The sequence below is a fragment of the Xiphophorus couchianus genome, chromosome 2 (assembly GCF_001444195.1).
Source record: "Xiphophorus couchianus chromosome 2, X_couchianus-1.0, whole genome shotgun sequence".
Classification (NCBI taxonomy): Eukaryota; Metazoa; Chordata; class Actinopteri; order Cyprinodontiformes; family Poeciliidae; genus Xiphophorus; species Xiphophorus couchianus.
The window spans coordinates 17509947-17531835 of NC_040229.1; the positions used below are offsets into that span (position 1 = coordinate 17509947).

At 41.3% G+C, this 21889-nt stretch overlaps 1 protein-coding gene across 1 annotated transcript; it reads left to right on the forward strand.

Annotated features, from left to right (window-relative positions):
* Positions 1-2868: 2868 nt before the first annotated feature.
* LOC114159692 (DENN domain-containing protein 5B-like) lies at positions 2869-21119 on the forward strand. Its single transcript, XM_028041765.1, has 21 exons — positions 2869-2980; positions 7404-7513; positions 8059-8779; positions 9727-9914; positions 11949-12458; positions 12548-12779; positions 13750-13900; positions 14199-14286; positions 14366-14485; positions 14578-14730; positions 14813-14891; positions 14978-15053; positions 15153-15281; positions 16134-16255; positions 16529-16674; positions 17432-17553; positions 18276-18460; positions 18606-18688; positions 19031-19157; positions 19282-19456; positions 19875-21119. Exons 1-21 carry the CDS (start codon positions 2869-2871, stop codon positions 20056-20058), a joined length of 3813 nt encoding a protein of 1270 aa, XP_027897566.1. The 3' UTR covers positions 20059-21119.
* Positions 21120-21889: the final 770 nt, after the last annotated feature.

The window sequence follows — 21889 nt, forward strand, 5'->3', positions numbered from 1 at the left end:
GTGCACCCTTAAACAATTATAGGGTTTGAGGGCTAACACAAAAATCTGACCTCAGTTCTTTATTTAAAGCTGACATGTAGTTGTCTTTAAACTGAAAACAGACACGTTTTTCAGAGTCATATTTGTCCTTCTATCCTTTGCCTTCACTCACTTGTGGGATTCTTACAGTTAGATTTTCTCTAATTTAGACATTTGAGTTTCCTTTCTTCACAGGAAGGGAACGCTCAAATTCTCCCCAAATGTAGGTCCTGCAATGCCGAGTCCATGTGGACAGATGAATTCAGGACAAAGAAGTTGGTCTTAATAGTGCAGCACTGGATTCGGCAGAAGAACAAATGGTATATCAGCACAAACAACTTGTAGCAGTTAGTAGTGGTGCGGTGATTTCTATGTGGCTGCTTCCTTTGCAGCCACGCAGAAATCACCTTCCAGCTCTTCTGCACACCAAATATATAGGAGCCAAATGTGAGGCAATCTGTCAAACAGCTAAAGTTAGTCTTAAACTGGGTCATGAAGCAGGAGACACGGCTTCAAATCCACAGGATAATTGCTCCAAAACAGACTCTGTGATGCAGAAGCCCAGACAATAACCTATACAGGCTGTAGGAAGATCTTAATGGAGCGAGGTGCTAAAACAATAGAGCCACAACAAAGTGAGGGAATGTCACTAAAGGCTTTCATCTTGCTGTGGTAAATGTTTGTTGAATTCAGTATTTTTGCATTTTAAATCATTTTAGAACTTAGTGGAGACCAGCTAATCTTTATTGTTTTGATATACAATTCTTGACCTGAAAAAGGGGGTTACTTTGTTTGCTATAACTTTGTCTAATGCAGTGATTCTGAGTCTCTTTCTGTTTTAGATGCATCTCTGCAAAAGCACCTGATTTAAAATATTGAATTATCCCTTCAGAATCCTTGCAGAAGTTCGCTAATGACCCAATAAACACAAATCTGGTGTTTGGCAACACAGAAACAAACTAAAACATGACAGGATTGAGAACAACTGATGGTCTGTTTTATGCGCAGCAGTACAACTGGCCCACCACACGGTGGCGCCACACATCATGGTGTTCTCGGCTGTCTCCACTAGCAGGTCTGGAGGAAATATTAGCTTTTTTTTATATATTTTTTTTTTTTGGTCGGTTAATTTTTAGCAAGTGTTCAAACCTTGCTGCAACCTTGAAAACACACAGCAGCCAAAAACTGTAATTTTACAATTACCGGTCAATATGTGACGATGTAGAGAGGACAGCCAAACGTCTGAGTAAAAGTTAGGAATTTAAAGTGCTATACTTTCACTTTACTTCCATTTAAATTACTTCTAGTTGACCTCTAGCTGTCATTGCCTAGACCTACTCATAACCTCAGCAATATTATCCTTTATCACAATCAAGCCAATTGATCTGATGCTAGTTGATAAAATATATGGGAGCCCAGCTGATTGCATCAAGTCAATAGCTCTGCAGGCAGTGGTGTTTTTTTAAAATATGGGTGACAAGTTTTCTATTGCTTAATTCAGTTCAGAGGAGAGTAGCCAACCTTTTTCATTTGTGACCTTCTACATTACACATGCTCTCTCTTGGATCAACTTTGCTAAGTTTACTTCTCTACATTTTCTCAATTTGTGGAAAACGGTTGTCATTGTGGTTCACTGGAATTAGAAATCGTTACGTTTGCAATCTGGTTCTGAATTTCTTCAGATTGGGTCATGGCGTGTTGCTTTTTGAAGTCCAGCCTACTTCGGGTTGTCAAACTGGTTCCATTCAAGTAATTTAAATCAGTAATGAGATGTGGCTAGAAAAATAAATAGTTTAGCTTTCCAAATAGATTAACTCCAGTTAACAAGGAGGATGTTTTTTGTTTTTGTTTTTCCCTAAATGTGCATTGCTATTTCCCGTAAGGGAAATAATTATGGGAAACTGCATATTGCATTACTCAGGTTATTTTTAATAATAAAATTATTCTAATCTGAAACTAGAAAAATAAATAGAAATCAAGTGAACATATTTTCTTACAACACTGAATAAACCATAATTTTCCCAATAGCTAAATAAATCAATAATCAACAATAATTGACCTGTTCATTTGGTGTCACCTGACACAAAACGTCTCATCTTGCTTTTAATGTTTTTAATACAGATACGTATATCTTCTGTTTTCTTTTTAGGGATTGATCAGTACGGTAGAGGATTAGGGCCACCGAAAAAAAAATTATTCTGAGTTTAATCTCAGAATTCTGCCTTTAATCTCAGAATTCTGACTTTCTGCCTTTAATCTCAGAATTCTGACTTTCTGACTTTAATCTCAGAATTCTGACTTTCTGACTTTAATCTCAGAATTCTGACTTTCTGACTTTAATCTCAGAATTCTGACTTTCTGACTTTAATCTCAGAATTCTGACTTTAAAGTCAGAATTATTATTTTTATTTTTTCGGTGGCCCTAATCCTCTTCCGTAGGATCAGTTTATCTTAGGTGCAACAATAAATATTGCATCTGAAAAATAGATATCAGTAAAAAAAAATTCGTCAAAAGTCTTTTTTTTAAGTGTTGGGGATTCAGTGGAGACGCGCCGTTGTTGTTTTTTTCTCTTTGTCTCCTTTCCTTCCTCCCACTCCTCCTCTTCCTCTCTCTCTCTCTCTCCTCCCACCCAACCTTCCTCCTCCTCCTCCTCCTCCTCCTCTTTCTGTGAACAAACGTGATGACCATCGCTGGATCATCCGGACTCCATCACAGTCAGAGAGCGGATCTCAGAGTTCACAGCGGGGAGACATTTCGGATTATGAGCCCGGTCCACTATGAAAACCCGCAGCGTTAGGCGCAAGTAGAAGAAGAGAAACCCGCAGCTGTCACCCCATCAACGCGTCGACATGAACGGGACTGCAGCTGCCACGGGCGGGTCGGCTTCTTGTCGCTTCGCCCACTACTTTGTCGTGTGTGGAGTGGACACTGAGACGGGCCTGGAGCCGGACGATGGAGCGGGTAAATACGCCAGATTTCGTTTCAAACATGGTTACATAAATAAGATGCCAATTTCAGTAGGGCTCATTTGGGCTTAAAATCTGTTTTCTGTCTGCAGTGTTGAGAATTTTATGTGTGGATGCCCTATTTCGCGAAGGAAATATGTCAATGTTTATGTAACAAATATTCAGAATCCCTCTCACACAGGGCTTTTAAAAATATCCCTACATGTTTCAAAATGTTTTAGAAATCAGAAACTCTACTGGATCTGAATCAGTTTGCATGGATTTACAGTGACAGTTCATTTCTGTTTTTTAATTCACGTCCTTTTGTCTGACCCTGCTTGAGGAAAACAAGGCGCAGTACTCCTCATATTTTCATCACATTTCCAAAACAGCAGTGTGTTGAAGAAATCCAGAATATGCCTCAGTTTTCTGCAAGTCATCCAGTTACACACCTGAATCAGGAACAGGAGAGAACAGACAAACAACAACATCCTGTCCGGCACATTAAAGCTGGAACACAGCTGGAGAATCGAGGCCAGGAGGTTCAGGGTTCAGGCAGGATGAGCGACACCGGCCGGATCGTTCTGTTCTCAGCAGATAATAATCCATGTTGTCGCTTCTTTGCATCTATTTGACGCAAACCTGGAATTTTATCATCTAAACCAAATTAGTTTTGGGCAGATTAGGATGGGAAAAGGAGGTGGTTGGTTGGCAGAAGCAGTGGAGGACATGTTCTGATTTTCTTCTGGTTGCTGATGTTCTGCCTGCGACCTGAAGCCTTTGTAAGGAAACAGAACCAAATGTGTTAAATAAGCCAAACGTCACTTCCAGGTTGTAGTTCTGGAGCAGCAGGCTATAGTCACACCCCGTCGTCCTCTCCTTCTCTCTGTTAGACTCATTTAGAGCAACTCCTCAGGGGGAGAAGGTAGCTATGACATGACAGTTTTGGTGCCAAGTCGTTAATGTAACACAAGCTGGTTCTCAATTATGGAAAAACCTTATCGTTTGGATCACTGTTGCTATCAGCATTAAAAAGCAACATGTACATTCTTTCCAGATAAAATGTTTCTGTTTGTATTCTTACAAATTTCATATTCAAGTTAAGGTATCGTTTCTTTCCACAAGTGTCTCATCATACAGCAGCACAGTATCCAAAATCTGAGAATTATTACTAAATGTAGATAAGAAAACAGTAAAAAGTGACCAATCACAGACATTTGGTTCAAAGAAGGTGTCAGGTTTAACACCTATTAAAGACAAATTAAACAAACACAGAAAAGACAAGTGAGTTAAATTAGAGTTAGACAATTTACCTAACGGAAGGCAACTTCTGCTTTGAGTTTAAAAGCTACAAATTAACTCATCTTGGGTTTTATCATTCTGCAAGACACGCTTGTAGTCTGCTAAGGGATCTGATTTATTAGTCTTTAATGGTACATATGGCTGAGTATTATCCTAACAACAGATATACAACCCATGTTGTCCAACAATTACACCAAGAGAAGCTTACAGTAGATTAGATTAGTCTGAGCACACAGCCCTGTGGTACTCCATAGTGCAGATGGAAGATTTATTATTGAAATTGACTGGAATCTGTCAGATAAATATAATCTAAACCAGCCTGTGGGTGAAATTCTTGTTAAATGCTGCCTAATGCTGCGTTCAAAGGCAGGAAGTGGGGACATTACCACGGGCAACTGAGGAGGAAAAGCAACAGGACACCACCAGTAGACTAATTTTAAACCCGATATGTTTTATAGGTAGTGTAGTCTTGTCAGAATAATAAAAATAGTAATCATTCCCAGTATTCCATATTTACAGTAAACCAAACAATTTGGGTTTTCCTTATTGTGAAAATCACAGGGACAAAATAATTGGACGAATCATTAGTTTTTGTCAACTACAATGGAGCCCAAATACAAACTGAAATGCATATTTAATTTTAATGCACAACCTTTGAATAATGCACAGCTCTGCTGCAGATTTCTCCAAGCTCTGACTAACCCGTCGGTCTACCCCCCTGCTGTGAGTGACCATCCCAGTTGGTTGTACATCTGAGCTCCCCCAATCTGCTTATGTAACAGCCTGCAGGCCGGGGGGCTCTGCTCCTTTCAAGGGATTTCTGTCCGTCTGTTTTTGTCCCTTTACACGCATAATCTAGAGACCCAACTCTTAAAAACCGTGCTCACCTGTCTTGTTCGAGCCAGAATGAGGTAATACTGTATCTCCTTTTGTGTGTTGGTGTAATTAGTGAAAGCCCACCAGGAGACAATCTGCTCTTGTTAGCTCCTCAATAGATGCCTCTGTGTTTTCTGCAGCCTAATCAAATTTCACATGACGCTGCCTGTTGGAATGCTGGACGGCCGAGGCTTCGGCCCGGTGGCGGTCACAGAGGGGGGAGGGATGACATCAGTGCAGCAGGGTGAGATCTCCCTGGCCGAATGGAGCTGCTTTAAAATGTAAAGCTGACTGCAGAGAGATGCCACCATTTGTCTAATAATAGAGCTGATGCTGGTGTGCAGAAAATCCAGCTTGAGTTAAATATATTCTGAGACGTGGTGCTAATTTCTTTAAAAAAAAAAAGAGCAAAAATAACCCCTCCAAATTATATCTGTTTTATTTGCTGGTCGGATAAATATGTAATTCACTCAATGCTTTTTGTCATTTTAATCTTCTTCCTTTTTTAATGTTTTTCTTCTTATGTAAGATTTTATTATTCTGAGTTATGCCCACAATTATTCTGTACAAAAACAAAACTGAGGCAAAGTGAAAATATATTCTTACACGTAAAAAATATATCGTCTTTTTGTTACAATAAAATGACACACTAAGTATTTTTATTGGAATATTAGAGTAGATCGACATAATTAGTGAATAACTTCAAACTGGAAAGAAAGGAATAGATGGGTTTTATAGAGTTTTTCAAATGGAAATATATAAAAATTACTGCCTCTTTACTCTGATGCCCCTGAATAAAATCCTGACCATATTTTTCTGGTGTATAATCTAAGAAAATACCAAAGGCAGAGCTCTGCAGCTCAGCTGAGAGAATTTTATTTTTGCTCCTCAAATCTGTTGTTTATGGCGAAGTGAAAAGAAACAAAAGAAAGCCATAAGAAGTCATGTTTACAGATGTTCACAAGCAGGGACAAGGCAAGCATTTTCTCAAAAAATAAATCCAAAAACCCTGCATCACTTTTCTTCCGTTTCCAATGAATAATTACATTCTGTTGATTCATCACATTGAAATCTAAATACAAATTTTGTGTGAGAAAATGTGGAAAAGCGGTGAAAAACAGTTCAGTATGTGTTTGTATGTATATAGGAGAGTTGGTGATTACAGCCCGACAGAAACAGATGTTTACTCCTTCACTGAAACTAAAACAAACCTCCTTCCTGTGTTGCTCTGACACACAGGCCAACACATAAACGTGCTCCTCACGTCGCCTGCGCCTCCTGCTCTATGGGGATGTGTATCAGGACTCTAGTGGGTTTTAAGTGTGCCAGCTAAAGGTGACGTAACTGATGACAAGCGCAAAAAGCTTTTTTTATATTTTATTTATTTTTTATTGGCTGTCTTCAAAGCCGGAGCGGAAATGGATGCCATGGAAACACGGTGTCTTTCTCTGAGCTCCCACTCCGTTTGGTACCGTAGGTAAAGAACCCCGACGCCCCCCTTGTCTCATTGTTGCCTCCCTCTTACCAGACTGACTCAGTCTAACATGAAGCGGTGCTCTTTTTTTTTTTCTTTTTTTTTCTCCATGCTGCAGTTTCCTGTCTCAGGTTGCTGTGCGTCATTTTGTAGGCAGGTGAGGTGGATGTTTCTGAACGATGAAGCAAGTGCGTCACATCTCACAGCAGACAGGAGGATGTTACGTTGCCATTAGAAGCTGATGTGCTTCTTGCACCTCAATTATGTAATTAAACAGGCTGGAGTTTTTATGATAGGCACTTTTTAAAATAAAAAATATACTACTGGAAAGTGGAAGAAAAATGGAAGCATTTTGGTTTATTAGTCACTCTGACCAGCATAAATCTACTGCATTACCTCTTTTCAGCCAAGTGTGTGTATGAATATATAAAATATTCTGTTTATGCACAAGCATCACTCTGAGAAAGCACAGAAATTTCTGCTGCAGAGCATAGAGGAGGAACAGTGTTGCATCCTTTCCCCATCTATCCGTCTGTCTGTCCGTCTTCATGTTAATGAGTTACATAATCTTTACTAGGGACCTTCCTCTATATTCACAGCAGCATTGTCCTTGCTGTCAACAAGAATTAAACTTGGCGTCCTTTCTGCACCAGAAAAGGGTGTCCCGTCTGAGTTCTGTCATGCTCCAATCTGTCCTGTTTTCTTTTCTGATTCAGCACAAATCAAGGACAGATATTTTTCTTGCACTGTTATAAAAACAGCCTTCCACCTTCCCTCCGTCTGTCAGGTGAGAGCTTCGAACAAAGCCCCATCCGGCGGTCCTTCAAGTCAAAGGTTCTGGTGCATTACCCGGAGAACATGGACAGGAACCCCTTCAACAAGGACGCTGTCAACATGGTGAGATGTCTGATGGGTTTGCCTGCACAGTGGAGGCAGATCGCTGTTGTCATCACAATGTCAATGTTAGCAACTCTGCAATCTAAAAGGACTGCTTGGGTGTAATGTTAAGTTGGGTATCTTTATCAAAGTTTCATGAATGCTAGTGAAATATTAGGTGCCCTTCTTTAGTAAGATGAACAACCTTTCTCAATTGTCTCCAAAAATAAAACCCGATAATCTTTAACCCAGAAAATACCACGTAAAGAATTAAAAAACAAAATAACTGAAATAAATGGTAACTCTTAAATGTAGATAATGACAGAAAACTGTCTGTGAAATAAAACTATAAGTAAGATAACATCTTGGATGTGTTTTAGGATGAATCCTATGAAGCACAAAAGGTTATCAAGACTTGTAGAGCTGCAATAAAGTTAAATCAATAAATGTGCCTGCAACATAACTTAAGAAACTGTTCATGACCAATGTGAGCCAGTAAAAAGTCACTCAGATTTCAGTTTTAACTTTAAGCTTTTGTCTAATTCTGCTGCTTTCTTTGCTTCCAGCTCTGCCTGCCCAGAGGTCTGTCCTTCTGCACACAGGCGGACAGCCTCGACCCGCAGTTCCACTCCTTCACCGTCACCTCTGACGACGGAACGCGCTCCTACGGCTTCGTTCACACCTTCTACGAGGAGGTGACTAGTCCTCAGATTATCACCGCCATGCAGACTCTCTATCAGATGCACCATGTGGAGCACCACTCCTCTTCGTCAACCTCCTCGCCTTCTTCCTCCACATCCTCCTCCGCTTCCACGCCCTCCACCTCCAGCATGGACTCTCTCGCCAGCAGCTTGGAGGAGTCAGACGCAGAATCTTTGACGTCTGGAGTTTCTGGCTGCCTGGGCTGCGTTGGCTCCTTTGATGCAGCGCGTGACACCCTGTACGTGTCCAAAGCCCTCTGCCTCATCACGCCACTCCCGTTCTTGCAAGCTTCACGACAGTTTCTGGCTCAACTTCACCAGGCTGTGACATCCCAGATGGCTCCACCTCTTCCTCTAGAGAGCTACGTCTACAACATCCTGTACGAGGTGCCCCTGCCTCCACCCGGACGCTCCCTGAGGTTCCATGGGGTGCAGGGGCCCATCGTGTGCCAGCGGCCCGGGCCTGGGGAGCTTCCCCTGGGAGACTATCCTCTGGGAGAGGCTTTCTCTCTGCTAGGTGTGGACAATATGGTTAAACTACTTACCTGTGCTCTGCTGGAAACCCAAGTCCTGCTGTACTCAAAAGGTAAATTAATAAGTCAGTTTGCAGTATTTTATTTTGATAATACTGGAAAAACTAAAACCCAGAACAGGTTAATTTATCTGCTTGTCTTCAGCGATTTTGTTTATGCCTATCGGAAAGTTGCAAGCAAACACTGAAAATCTAAGCATTTTGTTTTTATGTGTTACTTTGAAAAATAAGACATCTTGACGTAGCTGGAGCTCAAGTTTCATAGAACTAGACTGCCAGATGTAAGAAAAGAGGCAATGCTGAAATGTTATTGAGTGAAAGTCACAAACTTTCATACGCCTTGGGATCACAAGGCAGAAATGCATTAGTTTGATGAAATAGAACTAAAGTTGTCTTAGAAAAACTTAGTTTTCCAGTAATTCAGTAATAAATGCTCACACTTACATAAGGTAAGATACTGGCTGTTCATAACCTGTCAGCAGACCCCATCCATCCATCCACCCATCCATCCATTTTCTGGTCACCCTTGTCCCTAATGGGGTCGGGAGGGTTGCTGGTGCCTATCTCCAGCTACGTTCCAGGCGAGAGGCGGGGTACACCCTGGACAGGTCGCCAGTCTGTCGCAGGGCAACACAGAGACATACAGGACAAACAACCATTCACACACAACACACACCCCTAGGGAGAATTTAGATAGACCAATTAACCTAACAGTCATGTTTTTGGACTGTGGGAGGAAGCCGGAGTACCCGGAGAGAACCCACGCATGCACAGGGAGAACATGCAAACTCCATGCAGAAAGACCCCGGCCGGGAATCGAACCCAGGACCTTCTTGCTGCAAGGCAACAGTGCTACCAACTGCGCCACTGTGCAGCCCCCGTCAGCAGACCCCTACTCCATTATTTATAATATTTGGTCTAAAGCGTTACAGCAGTAACTTTTATGGGTTTATTAAGGTGGACTAATCTATGCTAACAGATTTTGTCTTTCTGCTCCTCAGACTACCAGCGTTTGATGATGGTGGCAGAGGGCATCACCACTTTGCTGTTCCCATTCCAGTGGCAGCACATCTACCTGCCCATCATCTCTACTCCCCTGCATCACCTCCTCGATGCTCCAGTGCCTTTCCTGATGGGCATCCAGCACAGAAACGGAGCTCAGCGATCCTCGCTTCACCTTCCACATGAGGTAAAAAGGAGGCTTCAAGCCTGTTCAACTTTTTCACCTCTTTGAACTTTACAAACCCCAACCTCTGAGTATTTTATTGGGATTTATTTGAGACACCAAAACAAAGTGCCCCCAGAACAGGTTTTCTGGTATAAGTACATCAAGGGACTTACATTTTTTGTATTTTTTTCTTTGCAAAATATCTCAAATTCTGTCAAAATTACATGGAGGATAATGGCATTTTTCCTGTCTTTTCACAGGTTATCAGTTAGATTTTGGCCTAAGCTTTGACTAGGCCTTTCTAACTCATAAATATGCTTTGTATTTCTGGCTGTATGTGTATCATCCTTGTCCTGTTTGAAGGTGAAATTCCTCCCCACTCTTAATTCTTTGTTTCCTCTAGCAGGTTTCCTTCCATCTCTGTCTTTCCATCTGTATTTCTGCCCTGCCCAGGTTTCACCTGGAAAACCTGCTAAGCCCGGTACTTGAGGCGCTAGAGCAGTCATCCAGCTGGCTGTCATGTTTTTGAGTTAAAAAAATGTTTAAAGTTTACAAGAAATTTGAAAATATTACTTGATAATTATCCATTTTTATGAGACTGGAAGATTAATACCCAAACACCAACTATAAAGTCTTAAAAAAGACAATAATTTAAAAAACCCTAAGATAAATTAACAATCCTAAGCCTGGTGGAGGCACAAGTAAAGCCTGGTGGCCCGCCAGGCTTATAATACACCGAGGGGAAACCCTGCTGCCTGAAGAAAAACATCCCCGCAGCATGTTGCTGCCACCAAATCGGCATATTTGCTTTTTTGTAAAGTATTCTTGTTCAAGCTGAGATTAGACGGAGAATGTCTGCAAACAGCAATTAGCTATTTCTTACCGGATTTACTTTGACTAGATCATCCTAATACTAAGGGTATCAGATTAAATGTGGTTAAACAATAAAACAGGATATCCTTTTCAGATTTTTATCAGTCATAAAAATTGAAAATCAAGTATTGATTTCTTTCCATTTCACAATTATGAACTACATTGTGTTGGTCTTTACATAAAATTGCAATGAAAACAATTATCTTTATGATTTAAAGTGAAAATGTGTGGAAAAAATGTAAATATTTTAAAAGCATTGGAATTGTATGACTAGAGAATCAGCTAATGTGTCAACTAGCCACAATTTCAGGGTTCCTATATATTCCTAAGGATCTAGAAATGTTTAAAATGAGGCGTTCTCGCAGCCTTTTCCAGATCAGATATTTGCTCCATGCAGCAACACTCCCCCCGCTCCCCGCCTGTGATTGGCTCTTCACAATCCCTCGGAGCTGTCCTCAATTCACATCCTCGCCTGCATCCGAGATCGCTTTATGCTGCATGAATGTCTCGCTGAATCCTTTTTGAAGTCGCTCTGGCCCAGAAAGGAGGCCGCAGTAAGACGCCTCCGGGGGATGAAAGCAGAAATGAAGAGCCTGGCAAATCCATAATAATGGGTTTTACTGAATAATTCATGCAAATGAGAGGCTGTCTAGTTTTTTTTTAAATATCATGAATCATACAAGTTTGGGTGTTTTTGAGCTGAAAGTGTTGGGCCAACAAACAGGGAAATTGTGTTTCCCTGTTTGTTGCTCACATAATGAAGTGAAAGCTGGGAGGATGATGCTGTTGACTGCGACTCTTCAGTGCTTCTCCCTGCATCCCTCAGGGTTTAACCGTCGGCCTCAGGTCACTGCTGAAGGTTGCATTGCTGCTGACTGCTGCTTACAGAGGCAGTTTTTTAAATCCCCGCCTGTCTTTTCTTATTCTTTAGGAAATGTGCGCTCAGCAGATTTATGGATTTTATCGCACAAGTTTCTTATTGTTAGAGGCTGACAGAAATGTTTTCCACAGTGTCTCCTGTTGCGGAGACAATCCCTCAAATGATTCAATCTCTGTAGCAAGAATGAATTAATGACATTTCTTCATCTCGCAGCCTAATTGGAGCTCAGCCACTTTATCTACACGATGTACATCTGACTGGTTAACCCTATTATGCTCTGCTTGTGTTTTTCTGCTCCCCAGGCCAATTTGTGTTTTGTGGACATTGACAGCCACTGCGTGGAAGCGCCGGAGGACCTGCCCCAGTTCCCAGATCAGACCGAGCTCATACAGGAACTGAGTGAGGTGCTGCTAAGTTTTGGGCTCCCTCCACGGGGAGGAGTGACGGCGACGACCACCACAGGCTCCACATCGTCGTCGGCACGCCTGAGTAGCCTGGTGCTGGAGGACCTGATGGAGGACCGGAGGAACGGGAACCTCGGAGGAGAAGAGCTGGCGGTGCTGGAGCGGCTCCAGGCTCTGGCGAGGAGATGCGGAGGAGGAAAAGTTTCAGAGGGAGGAAAGACACTGGGACACGTGTTTGAGGAGGAAGAGGAAGAGTTGAAGGCTGCAAAATTAAATATTCAGCTGAGGGAGGTGTTCGCCGTTCGTTTCGCCGCCATTTTTGGCAGGTATGAGGACTTTATTGTCAACAGCGCTATGGATTTGGACTCGTGGTTGAACAACAGAGATGGCACCTGCAGCTTTGACAAGGTACTTGAGCAGATTCCTGACAGCATTGCTGAAACTGATGCTTGCGTCTCGTTTAGTCGCTAAAATCTAGTTGCCTTCATTGTTTTTAGGGTTCATTCCTCTCAGTTCAGCCAGCAGCCCACTTGCACTTCTTGTCCCGATTCCTGGAGACATCCATGTTTTCCTCCTTTGTCGATGGGAAGGTCGTCTCCCGCTGGGTGGACAGAGAGCCGCTGCAGCAGCTGTTTGACGGCCGCATGGAACGAGAGCGACTTTACGACATAAGCGATGAGGAGTCCCGGAACCGTCCTTACAGGAAGTGCACCACGCTCTTTGAGTCAGGTACTGTGAGGGAATAAAGTGATTAAATGCATTATTCTCTTAAAATAACCTTTCTTACATAATTAATGTCCCTACAATGTATGGAGTAGATCATTTAAGTAAAGGATTAACTCAAAGGAATGCATTATTATAAAGGTAAAGAAAATGAAACATGATTTATTTTTGTTTTTTGCTATTGAAAACATGAAAGCTTCCAGAGTCATTGCTTTGTTGAATCGCTTTTTGCTCAAATTACAGCGATCAGTCTTGTTGCTATTAGCTTTGTGTATTTAGAGAGTAAAAGAGCTCAAACTCTGTCAAACTGGATGGTCGGCAACTGTGAACATCCTTTTGCCAACCCTTACAACACATTCTCAATTGACTTTTGGTTTAAACTTTGATTAGGCCATTCTAAAAGCCTGAATACAAACACATTTTCAGATTTTTATTTGTAGAACAAATGGCCTTGTTTTCATGGGTCTGTCACTTAAAATCCTAAAAAATACATTGAAGATTGTCTTTCCAATGTGACTGAAAAAGGTGTAAATCCTTTATTTTTGATGTGCATAACGGCTGATGACAGAAGTGCAAGTTAAAGAGCCTAATGTCCAGTTTTTAATCATTCCATATTAGTGGGATACATTGATGGAGCGAAAGGAGCAAAAAGGAGTGTCGTAGTATTTTTTGTTTCTTGTATTTGTTAAAAAATACATTTTTACTTAAATTAGTGATTCACTTTTCCTAACATTGTCGGAGTGGCATGTTGATTGTTTTTTATAAGCAGAGCAATGTTTTTCTTTCGTTTGGTTGGTTTCACCTGTAGAACCTGCATCAAATACAGCATGCTCCAACTTGTTTCAGCTTTACTCCACAAACCGCATTGTTTTCATTCCCATATCACATATTTTTTTTGCTTCTTTTGTTTTTTTCTCCCTGTGGTTCCTTGGAACAGTAAGTGCTGACACTGTTTTGCATCTTTTTGTTCTTGCAGCTCAGGCCATCGAGCGCAGGCTGCTGAAGACGGACCACACGGCCATACATCCCCACCTGCTGGACATGAAGATCGGGCAGGGCCGGCATCACCCGGGATATTTCCCCAGACTGCAGGCCGACGTGCTTGCACAGGCACACAACACACACAAGTGAGACTTTGGTTCCTTCTGGCAGTCTGTTGGGCTTAAATGGGCTAAAAAGGAATGAGACACTGGAAACGTATCAAGTTTTAACATGGAAAATTTGCTTAAACGAAGTTTAGTTCTAAAAATTCAGGAGAGCTGGGAAATCAGCAGTTTGATTGTTGATGAACAACATGAGAGTTTTCTCCATTAGCTACATAGAAACACATCACTATTTATGCTAAAACAAACATGGTCCAAGTAAAAATGTATGCAGATTTATCCATTTTAAGCAGTAGATTTTATTATTTTCTGTGTCCTCCAGGTATTCCAGTCGCATCACAGCTTCACGCAGGACTGAACCCAGAAGGAGTGTTGCTGATCACTCTGGCACCGACAGTGAACCCAAACAGGTACTGACACACACAGCTACGCACACAGGCCTCAAAAGCTGCATCATTTACCTACAAGGTCATTTTCTTTGTTCCATAGAAACACGCATCCACAAGGAGAGCCTTCAGACAGACGAAACTCCTCGACCCGTCGCCTCAAGCCGTCTCTCTGACTCACAGAGAGTTTGTCGATGGGCTCTTGAGCGAGTGTCGTCTGAAGGTGAGCGCTCTCATTCTCTGAATGGATGGAGGTTGATCATTTTTTTTAAACAACACATCGGAGAGTTTATTCCTATTTTTTGTGCTTTTCAGACTAAGCGGATGCTGAAGGAGAGGATGGGGAAAGAGTGTGTGGAGTTGGGTCAGGGAGAAGCCAACATCACCGGCCTTCAGGAAAACACTCTCATCCACGGTTTGTGCGATCTGCTGGAGAGGACCTGGGGCCACGGCCTGCAGATCAAACAGGTGAGAAGTAACCTCTGAGAGACCTCACACATGACGCATCTCACAGAGCTCTGATGGAGATGAATGTGTCTGTGATGAACAGGGAAAGTCGGCAATCTGGTCCCATCTGCTGCACTACCAGGCTGCTCAGGAGAAGATGGAAGCACCTGCTGATGTACCAGGTTAGAGCAGCACAGCGTCACTGTTGGTCCTTCTTTTTGTGTGTGTGCAAGTATTTGATTAAGAGGTTTTCTGTGTTTTTGTTCAGGCTCTAACAGCTTGGACCAGAGGCTGTCTGATGACGGCCCTTTGCTCCTGAGAGGGTCGCTAATTCAGGACATGAGGTATTAAAAGCAGAAATGTTTCACTATAAAAAGGAAATCCTGGAATTTGTTCAGACGTCTCATTCATACATTTACTTTAAAAAAAAAAAAAAAATTCAGGTTTATCCAAACCATGAGAGACGATCTGTCTGAGGTGGGCCAGGCCAGGGCTTGGATCCATCTGGCTCTGGAGAAGAAAATGCTGTCCCAACACCTGAAAGAGCTGCTGACGAACCCGGAGCTGCTCAGGTCTCAGTTTACTGATCTTTATTAGCCTGACGTGAAATGATCCAGATCAGTTATAGAACAAGTGTTTTTAATACTTTTTGTTAAGAAGCACATCAAATAAACCAAACTGATTAAAATGGCTGTAATAATAACCTGTAGGATTATGAACACCTACCTAATTGATTAATTGTTTCTAACAAACTATGCACAGAATTTAACGTTGTGGCGAAACAACAACAGTGAAGAGGGAGAAGCTAAAATTTGGTAATTCCACTTGACATATAATAGGAACGTTGCAGTAAGTCTTTTGAATTTTACGCCATGTAATGTAATTTTTTGCATTACATACATAATAGTTTAACAAGAACCTTTAAATCTGCTAGCAAGCACTAAATCAAGTTAAATTTTCTATGTTAATCAAATTTTAAGAGAAAAGTGTGTCGTTGGGAGTCTAATGACAATAAAACAAAAGCACTTAAGAAGCAACATACATCTCAGACCCTCTAAATAAAAGGTTCATAACAAGCTGGTACTCAACCAGCGTTAATGTATTACAGTCGGTTTATTTAGTACTTTCACACTGGAAGAGGTTCAGTACTCTGCAATGGTTCAACCAAGTTTAATTAAACACATTTTTTCAGTTTGTTAGTCTTTTATAAGTATATTAAGATCAAACCTTTTAAGTTGAAAGAAGTTAAAGGAAGTCAAAAGGAAACCTGCCATTTTGGCCCAGTTGGATTTGTTTCTTCTATTTCCGGTATTAACCATGAGCCAAAAACTGGGCTGTCTGCTGTTTCCTTACACTTTTGCCATCAATCTCCTTTATTTTTCCTGCATCTTGTCTGAGTTTTTATTTTTCTGCTCCCTTGACAGGCAGCTGTATAAGCCTCATGCATTCCTGCTCTGTGAGGAAGAGCGAGAACAGTTTCTGTACCACCTGCTGTCCCTCAACACTGTGGACTATCTCTGCTTTACCCGCACCTTCACCTCCATCAGTAAGTCCCGTTAAACCTGACATGCAGCAGAATTTACTGCCACTCCCGTTACACTGAAGGACACAAAAAGAGACCAGTCCTGAGCTCTGGGTTGAGCTTTACGATGTCCATCTCCACCCATCTGGCTTTATTGCCGTGCCTTTCAGCCAGCGTCCTTTTGGGACGTCAAAGATGACACGTTTGAGTTTGTTTCAATGCTGTAAAGATTTATTGAGGAATGTTTAAAAGCATATAAATTGTATTTTGTGTCCTTTTATTTTTTTCCTTCCTTAGGTATTCCGTACCGCGTTGTTATAATTCCCATGAAGAAGCTGAGCATCGCCATGGCAACAGTTAACCCCTGGGTGTGCGTGTCAGGAGAGCTGGGCGATTCAGGAGTTAGACAGATCCCAAAGAATGCACAGGAAATCTTTTTCCAGGTTTGTTCATCCCAGAAAATCAAAATATGTTCACTGCCTGTAACGACAGAAGTTCAAATGAAATGTTCCATAAATATTTTAATAGGGGTGCAGTAGACGTCAGAGTACTCTGCCAGAATTTCTTTCTTCTGCTTTATTTTCATAATTGCATAACTACTCAACATTTTGACCTTTAAACTTTAATTATAATCTTTACAACAGAAGCAGCGGCAATAAAAGCTGTAGGAGTGCAAACGTGTTGATTGACAATAATTATTCTGTTTTGTGGGTGGAGGTAGTTATAAGTTCATACTAAAACCTTTAATAAAATAGTGGCACAAACAAAATCTTGTCCAGTACAAAGTAGCATTTTCTGCTGAAACTGACAAATTATATGCTCAGGCAATTATTAGGATAATTACCTTATGCACTACAAGCTCCTAAGAAAGTGTGTTTCTAATTAGGTCTGACTTAAAAACCTGGATTTAAATAATTGGCCAAAAAACTTCTTCTTATAAAGCTGACCAGATATTGTTGGGAGACGTTGAAAAGCACTGGACTAACACGACAGAGTTAAAAACATCAATTTAATTTGATAAAGACGGAAACTTTCAAAACTTAAAAATCTTGAAAAGGAATTAATTTAAATGATTTTATTTTGCCTTGTTACATATTGCTCTTTTTGTTTCACTCCAAATATAGGTACATAAAACGTTTTCCTGCAGCAGGATTATGCCAGAGCAGGCCTGTTACTCTGTCTCTTTGCTTCTTGTTTCAGAGTAAGAACCTGGGCCGGCTCAGCACGCTGCAGCTGGGAGTGCAGGAGAACTCGGGTCTTCTGGCCAAGTGTCTGATCGACTGCGTGGTGGTTTACAACGAGATCACAGGTCACACCTACAGGTGAGACTCGCCGTCTGGTTTAGTCCCTTCACTGAGCGCTCAGCTCGGTTCTGCTCTCCAGTTCTGATGAAGCTGTGAAACATGCAAAAAGTCATCTTCTGTTGGCGCAGCTCCGTCTCATCCTACAAATGTGGCAACGTCCAATCTTTAGTTTGAATACATTTATTCATCAGATGGAAAATTCTTGTTACTTTGTAATTTTTACTTCTTATTATTTAATCCATAACTTTGTTTCCTGGGACATAAACATGAGTTAAACACAGTGAACTAGATCCCACATTAATATTAAAATGTAAGAAAAGTGAGCTCACCAAGTCTCCATAGCAACCATTAGACTCTCCCTACATGCCAACCAGCTGTCCTATCACCACAAAATTACAATTGTTACCTGAAGGTTTGCTAATAACCATGGCCCTGGTCATTTTGTTACAGACTATATAAAACAAAACATTTTGTCCTAACTCTGATGTCGAGGTTGAGATTTTCTCATCGTTTTTCAGTGTTAGATGGATTTATTTTAAGGATCCTCTCTGAACATAGAGCTGCTCCATCACTTCATAGCATAAAGTAAATCTGCTTTATCCTGCATGCAATGCCTAAAAACAAGATGTATAATCATCTCACTAAATAAACTGATTAAAGCAAACTTAGTCATATGATCTGCATCCGAGGGAGATACAAAAATAAAAAATATGTGAAATAAAACTGTTTTCTTGCTGCAGATTTCCGTGTGGCCGATGGCTGGGGAGAGGCGTGGGTGACGGCAGCCTGGAGAGAGTCCTGATTGGTCAGCTGGTGTCTCCTGGAGCGGAGGAGGACGCTGGACGGTGGTCGGGAACTCCTCCGGAGCTGGCGTCTCCGTCTCAGAGCGTAAGAGCAGTGCTGGGATCACTCGGCGGCCGAAGCAGTACGTCACTGACAGAGAAGCACATTCTTTAGCACAATGCCTGACCTACTTGTTTGTTTGTGCTGCAACAGCAGATCATGCTCTGGTCTCACCTTTTTCCTCATAAAAACAGAAAAGACGCTCATATTTCTGTGTTTGCCGTCAGGAATGCACTCTGCCGAGGTACAGGAGGACCTGAGGGAGGCGGCCAACAACCTTGTGAAACATTTTCACAAACCTGAGCAGGAGGTGTGTTGCTGTGATAATGTCTTCATGACTGATGCATCAATTTAACGCTGTAGTTCAGTTAAGCTGACAGGCTGGTTAACTCACAGAGGAGTAGAAATCCTGGACGTGTTATTTCCCGCCTGAACGCGCTTCATTACTTCCATCAGTCAGCCTGGTTTTTTCATGTGTCTAGGAGAAAAATGCCACTTCTCTCCAGAGACATAAATAAATCTGGATTGATCTGGAAGTTAATTAAGACATCATTACTGCAGATGGGTTTTAGTTTGGATAAGAGTCGTTTACACTGAGTACAGTTACAGTTTCTTCTGTTGAGCTGCTTTCTTACCATTTCTTCTTCCCCAGAGAGGGAACCTGACAGTGTTGCTATGCGGTGAAGGAGGACTGGTCCTGGCTTTGGAGAAGTTCCTCCTCCACGGGTTCAAATCCAACCGTCTTTTCCAGAGGAGCGTATTTGTTTGGGATTTTGTGGGTAAGCCAGCTCCCCAACTATGAATTTGTGCTTCTGTTTCAATCAGTGGGACTGTTTCATCTTAGGATCCACGCAGCAAACCTGTTATTTTTTCAAACTAAAACTACTAACTTTTTTTCCATAGAAAAAGCAGTGGTTTCTATGGAAACTAATGACCAGATGGGCGACCTGCATGGCTCGACACTACCGAAGAGTCCACCTTGTGACTTGCTGTGCCGCTACGTCCACGCCATCAATTCTTCCCCCAGGAACATTGGGAAGGAGGGGAAATTTCAGCTGTTTGTCTGCCTGGGGATAAGGTGAGCTGACATTTTTTAAAAACAAAGAGGTCAAATTTTGGCAAAACAGCCAAATACATGACGACATAAACCATATGATACTCAAAAAAACCTGTGATAATGTGTTGCATCCTTTACTTCCATCTACTATGTGAGAGACGCTGCATAATCAAGCTATCACTTTCAAATCCTTGAATCCACGTCTGTAGTTTAAAATTTGTCAAAAATATTGCATTAATTAATTACAAGTGATCTTTTTAAATTTAAATATGAAGACGGTACATTTCTATGGCTGATGAAAGTCAGATGTTGATGTTTCTACCTGTTAAAAATAATAAAACAAATAGCCAAAGCATGACAGAATCGAATCGGTAAAGTAATGGCTTCTTCAAACTGTTTTATTATTATTTTCCACCAAACCTGGTTACTGTCTCTGCAGGGACAAACTCCTGTCTCAGTGGTTCCCCTTGCTGGCCGAGTGTCCTCTGACAGCTCGGACGTATGAGGACGGCGCTCTGCTGCGGGACAGGGCCGCCCTGCACTCCCTCTGTCGCATCCTGCAAACCCTCAACGACTTCAGCATCACCCTGGAGGCGGCGCTGGTCAAAGGGGTCGAACTCTGACCCTGACGCGGAAAACACACGCACCCTGATGAGATGAGATGAAAACTGCGGGAGGGACGAGATGCATTCAGACTCTTACAAAATGTAACTATGATCAAAGTCGTCGGATGAAGACGCAGACTTTTCAAGCACCAAACATATCGCTTTGTTCACTGATGTAAAATGTCTTATATCTGCTCCAGGAAATAGTCCTGTGTTTGTCTACACTGTGAAATTCCTCCGGGAGAGAAGATCAACTCAAACATGCAGAAGATATCTGCTTACATGATCCATCTTATATGACTTTAGATCTACTGTATCTACTCACTGCTGTGTTGCTTGCACTTAAAATCTTAACCTGCATGGCCAGAATCTTTTCGTTTCATTACTTTAGGTGTTGTAATCTGAAGTGTCATTGCTCAGGCCTTATTAATCGTCTTTTATTTGATATCTCAGTAAATATTGTCGTGAAAAGTAATGTTCTCCTTGTATAATTTAAGCATAAACAAATGTTACATGAAGCTCTTGTTATGGTGTCATGTCTGACCTGTGTCTTGTTTTTTTTAATTATTATTTCAGTTTGGAGTCACATGCTAAACAGAGTCTTGCATATGAAAAACCCCAGTTGGATCCAAGCTGGTGTCCTAATTGTGTCACTTCTAGTCCTGTTTGTCCCTCCGTCAGGAATCCTCGTTGCTAATCGCTCTCGTTGTAAATATTTTTGCTTCATCGGATCTCTTAGAATTGCTCCAGCCGTTCATTCCCAATTGTTTTTATTTTTTATTACACATTGATAAGTTTTCAGCATCAGTGGGTCCCTCCATAGGCCAGCTTTCTCATGTGAACTACAGACATGCTGTTTATTTGTCTTATGGGAATAACAGAGCACAGGTTTGTTAGACATGTAAAACGTTAATGTTGCATTTAATTTAACATGTTAAAATGTAATCCTCTGCACTGTCCTGCAAGCACCAGTGTACCCCACTATGACCAAGTCTCTGTCGTTTAAATGCAGATTAGGAAGAGCAATAAGTTATTCATGGTTTGTGCTGTTGAGAAATTAAAGTTATTGACACAGCTGGCATGTTTTGATATGTTATTGTCAACAAATCCTGAAACACACAATTCCTGGCATAAAATATGGCATTGTGACAGTTTTTGTTGCAAAATAAATAAAAAAAGAAAATCACAGATATGATACCAGCCCTAATTCATAACTCTGAACATTTACAAAACAAAATTTGGCTTCTTTACTGTTCTGGTTTTTTTTTTTTCTCACTTAAGTGTTTAAGATCATCATAAAACGGTTGTTGTGCTATTACCTTTTGTCATTTTTGGGGGTCGTGTTTCACTATCCACATCCCGGGCTGGTCACTGCCTGACCTGCTTGGCAGCTTGAAGGAGATTAAATATCTCAAAAAGCAACACATCGTGTTCTAATCTAAAGAAATTTTGGAACAAATGAGAAACAAAGTCCATTGATCTTGTGATGCTTACAATTTCTTCTTTTCAGCCTGCTAAAAGTATCCAGGAGGTCACAAAAGCCAGAATGACATCTAACATAATGATAAAATATGTAAACTGAGCTGAAAATGGCAAATAAATGCTAATATTGACCAAAAGAAACAGAAAAAGACATCTCACCTTTACCCAAAAAACATTTTGATTATCCAAGACCTTTTCTCTGTGGATGGATGAGACATTTCTGGAAGGGTCTAGTGTAAAACAAACTGTTTCAGTGTAAAACATGGTTGGATGCTACCATGAATTCAACTTGCTACTGGAAAACTGAAGAGAATATCAAGTTTTTTGTTTAGCAAACTTTAGCAACAAAATGCTTTACATCATAAAA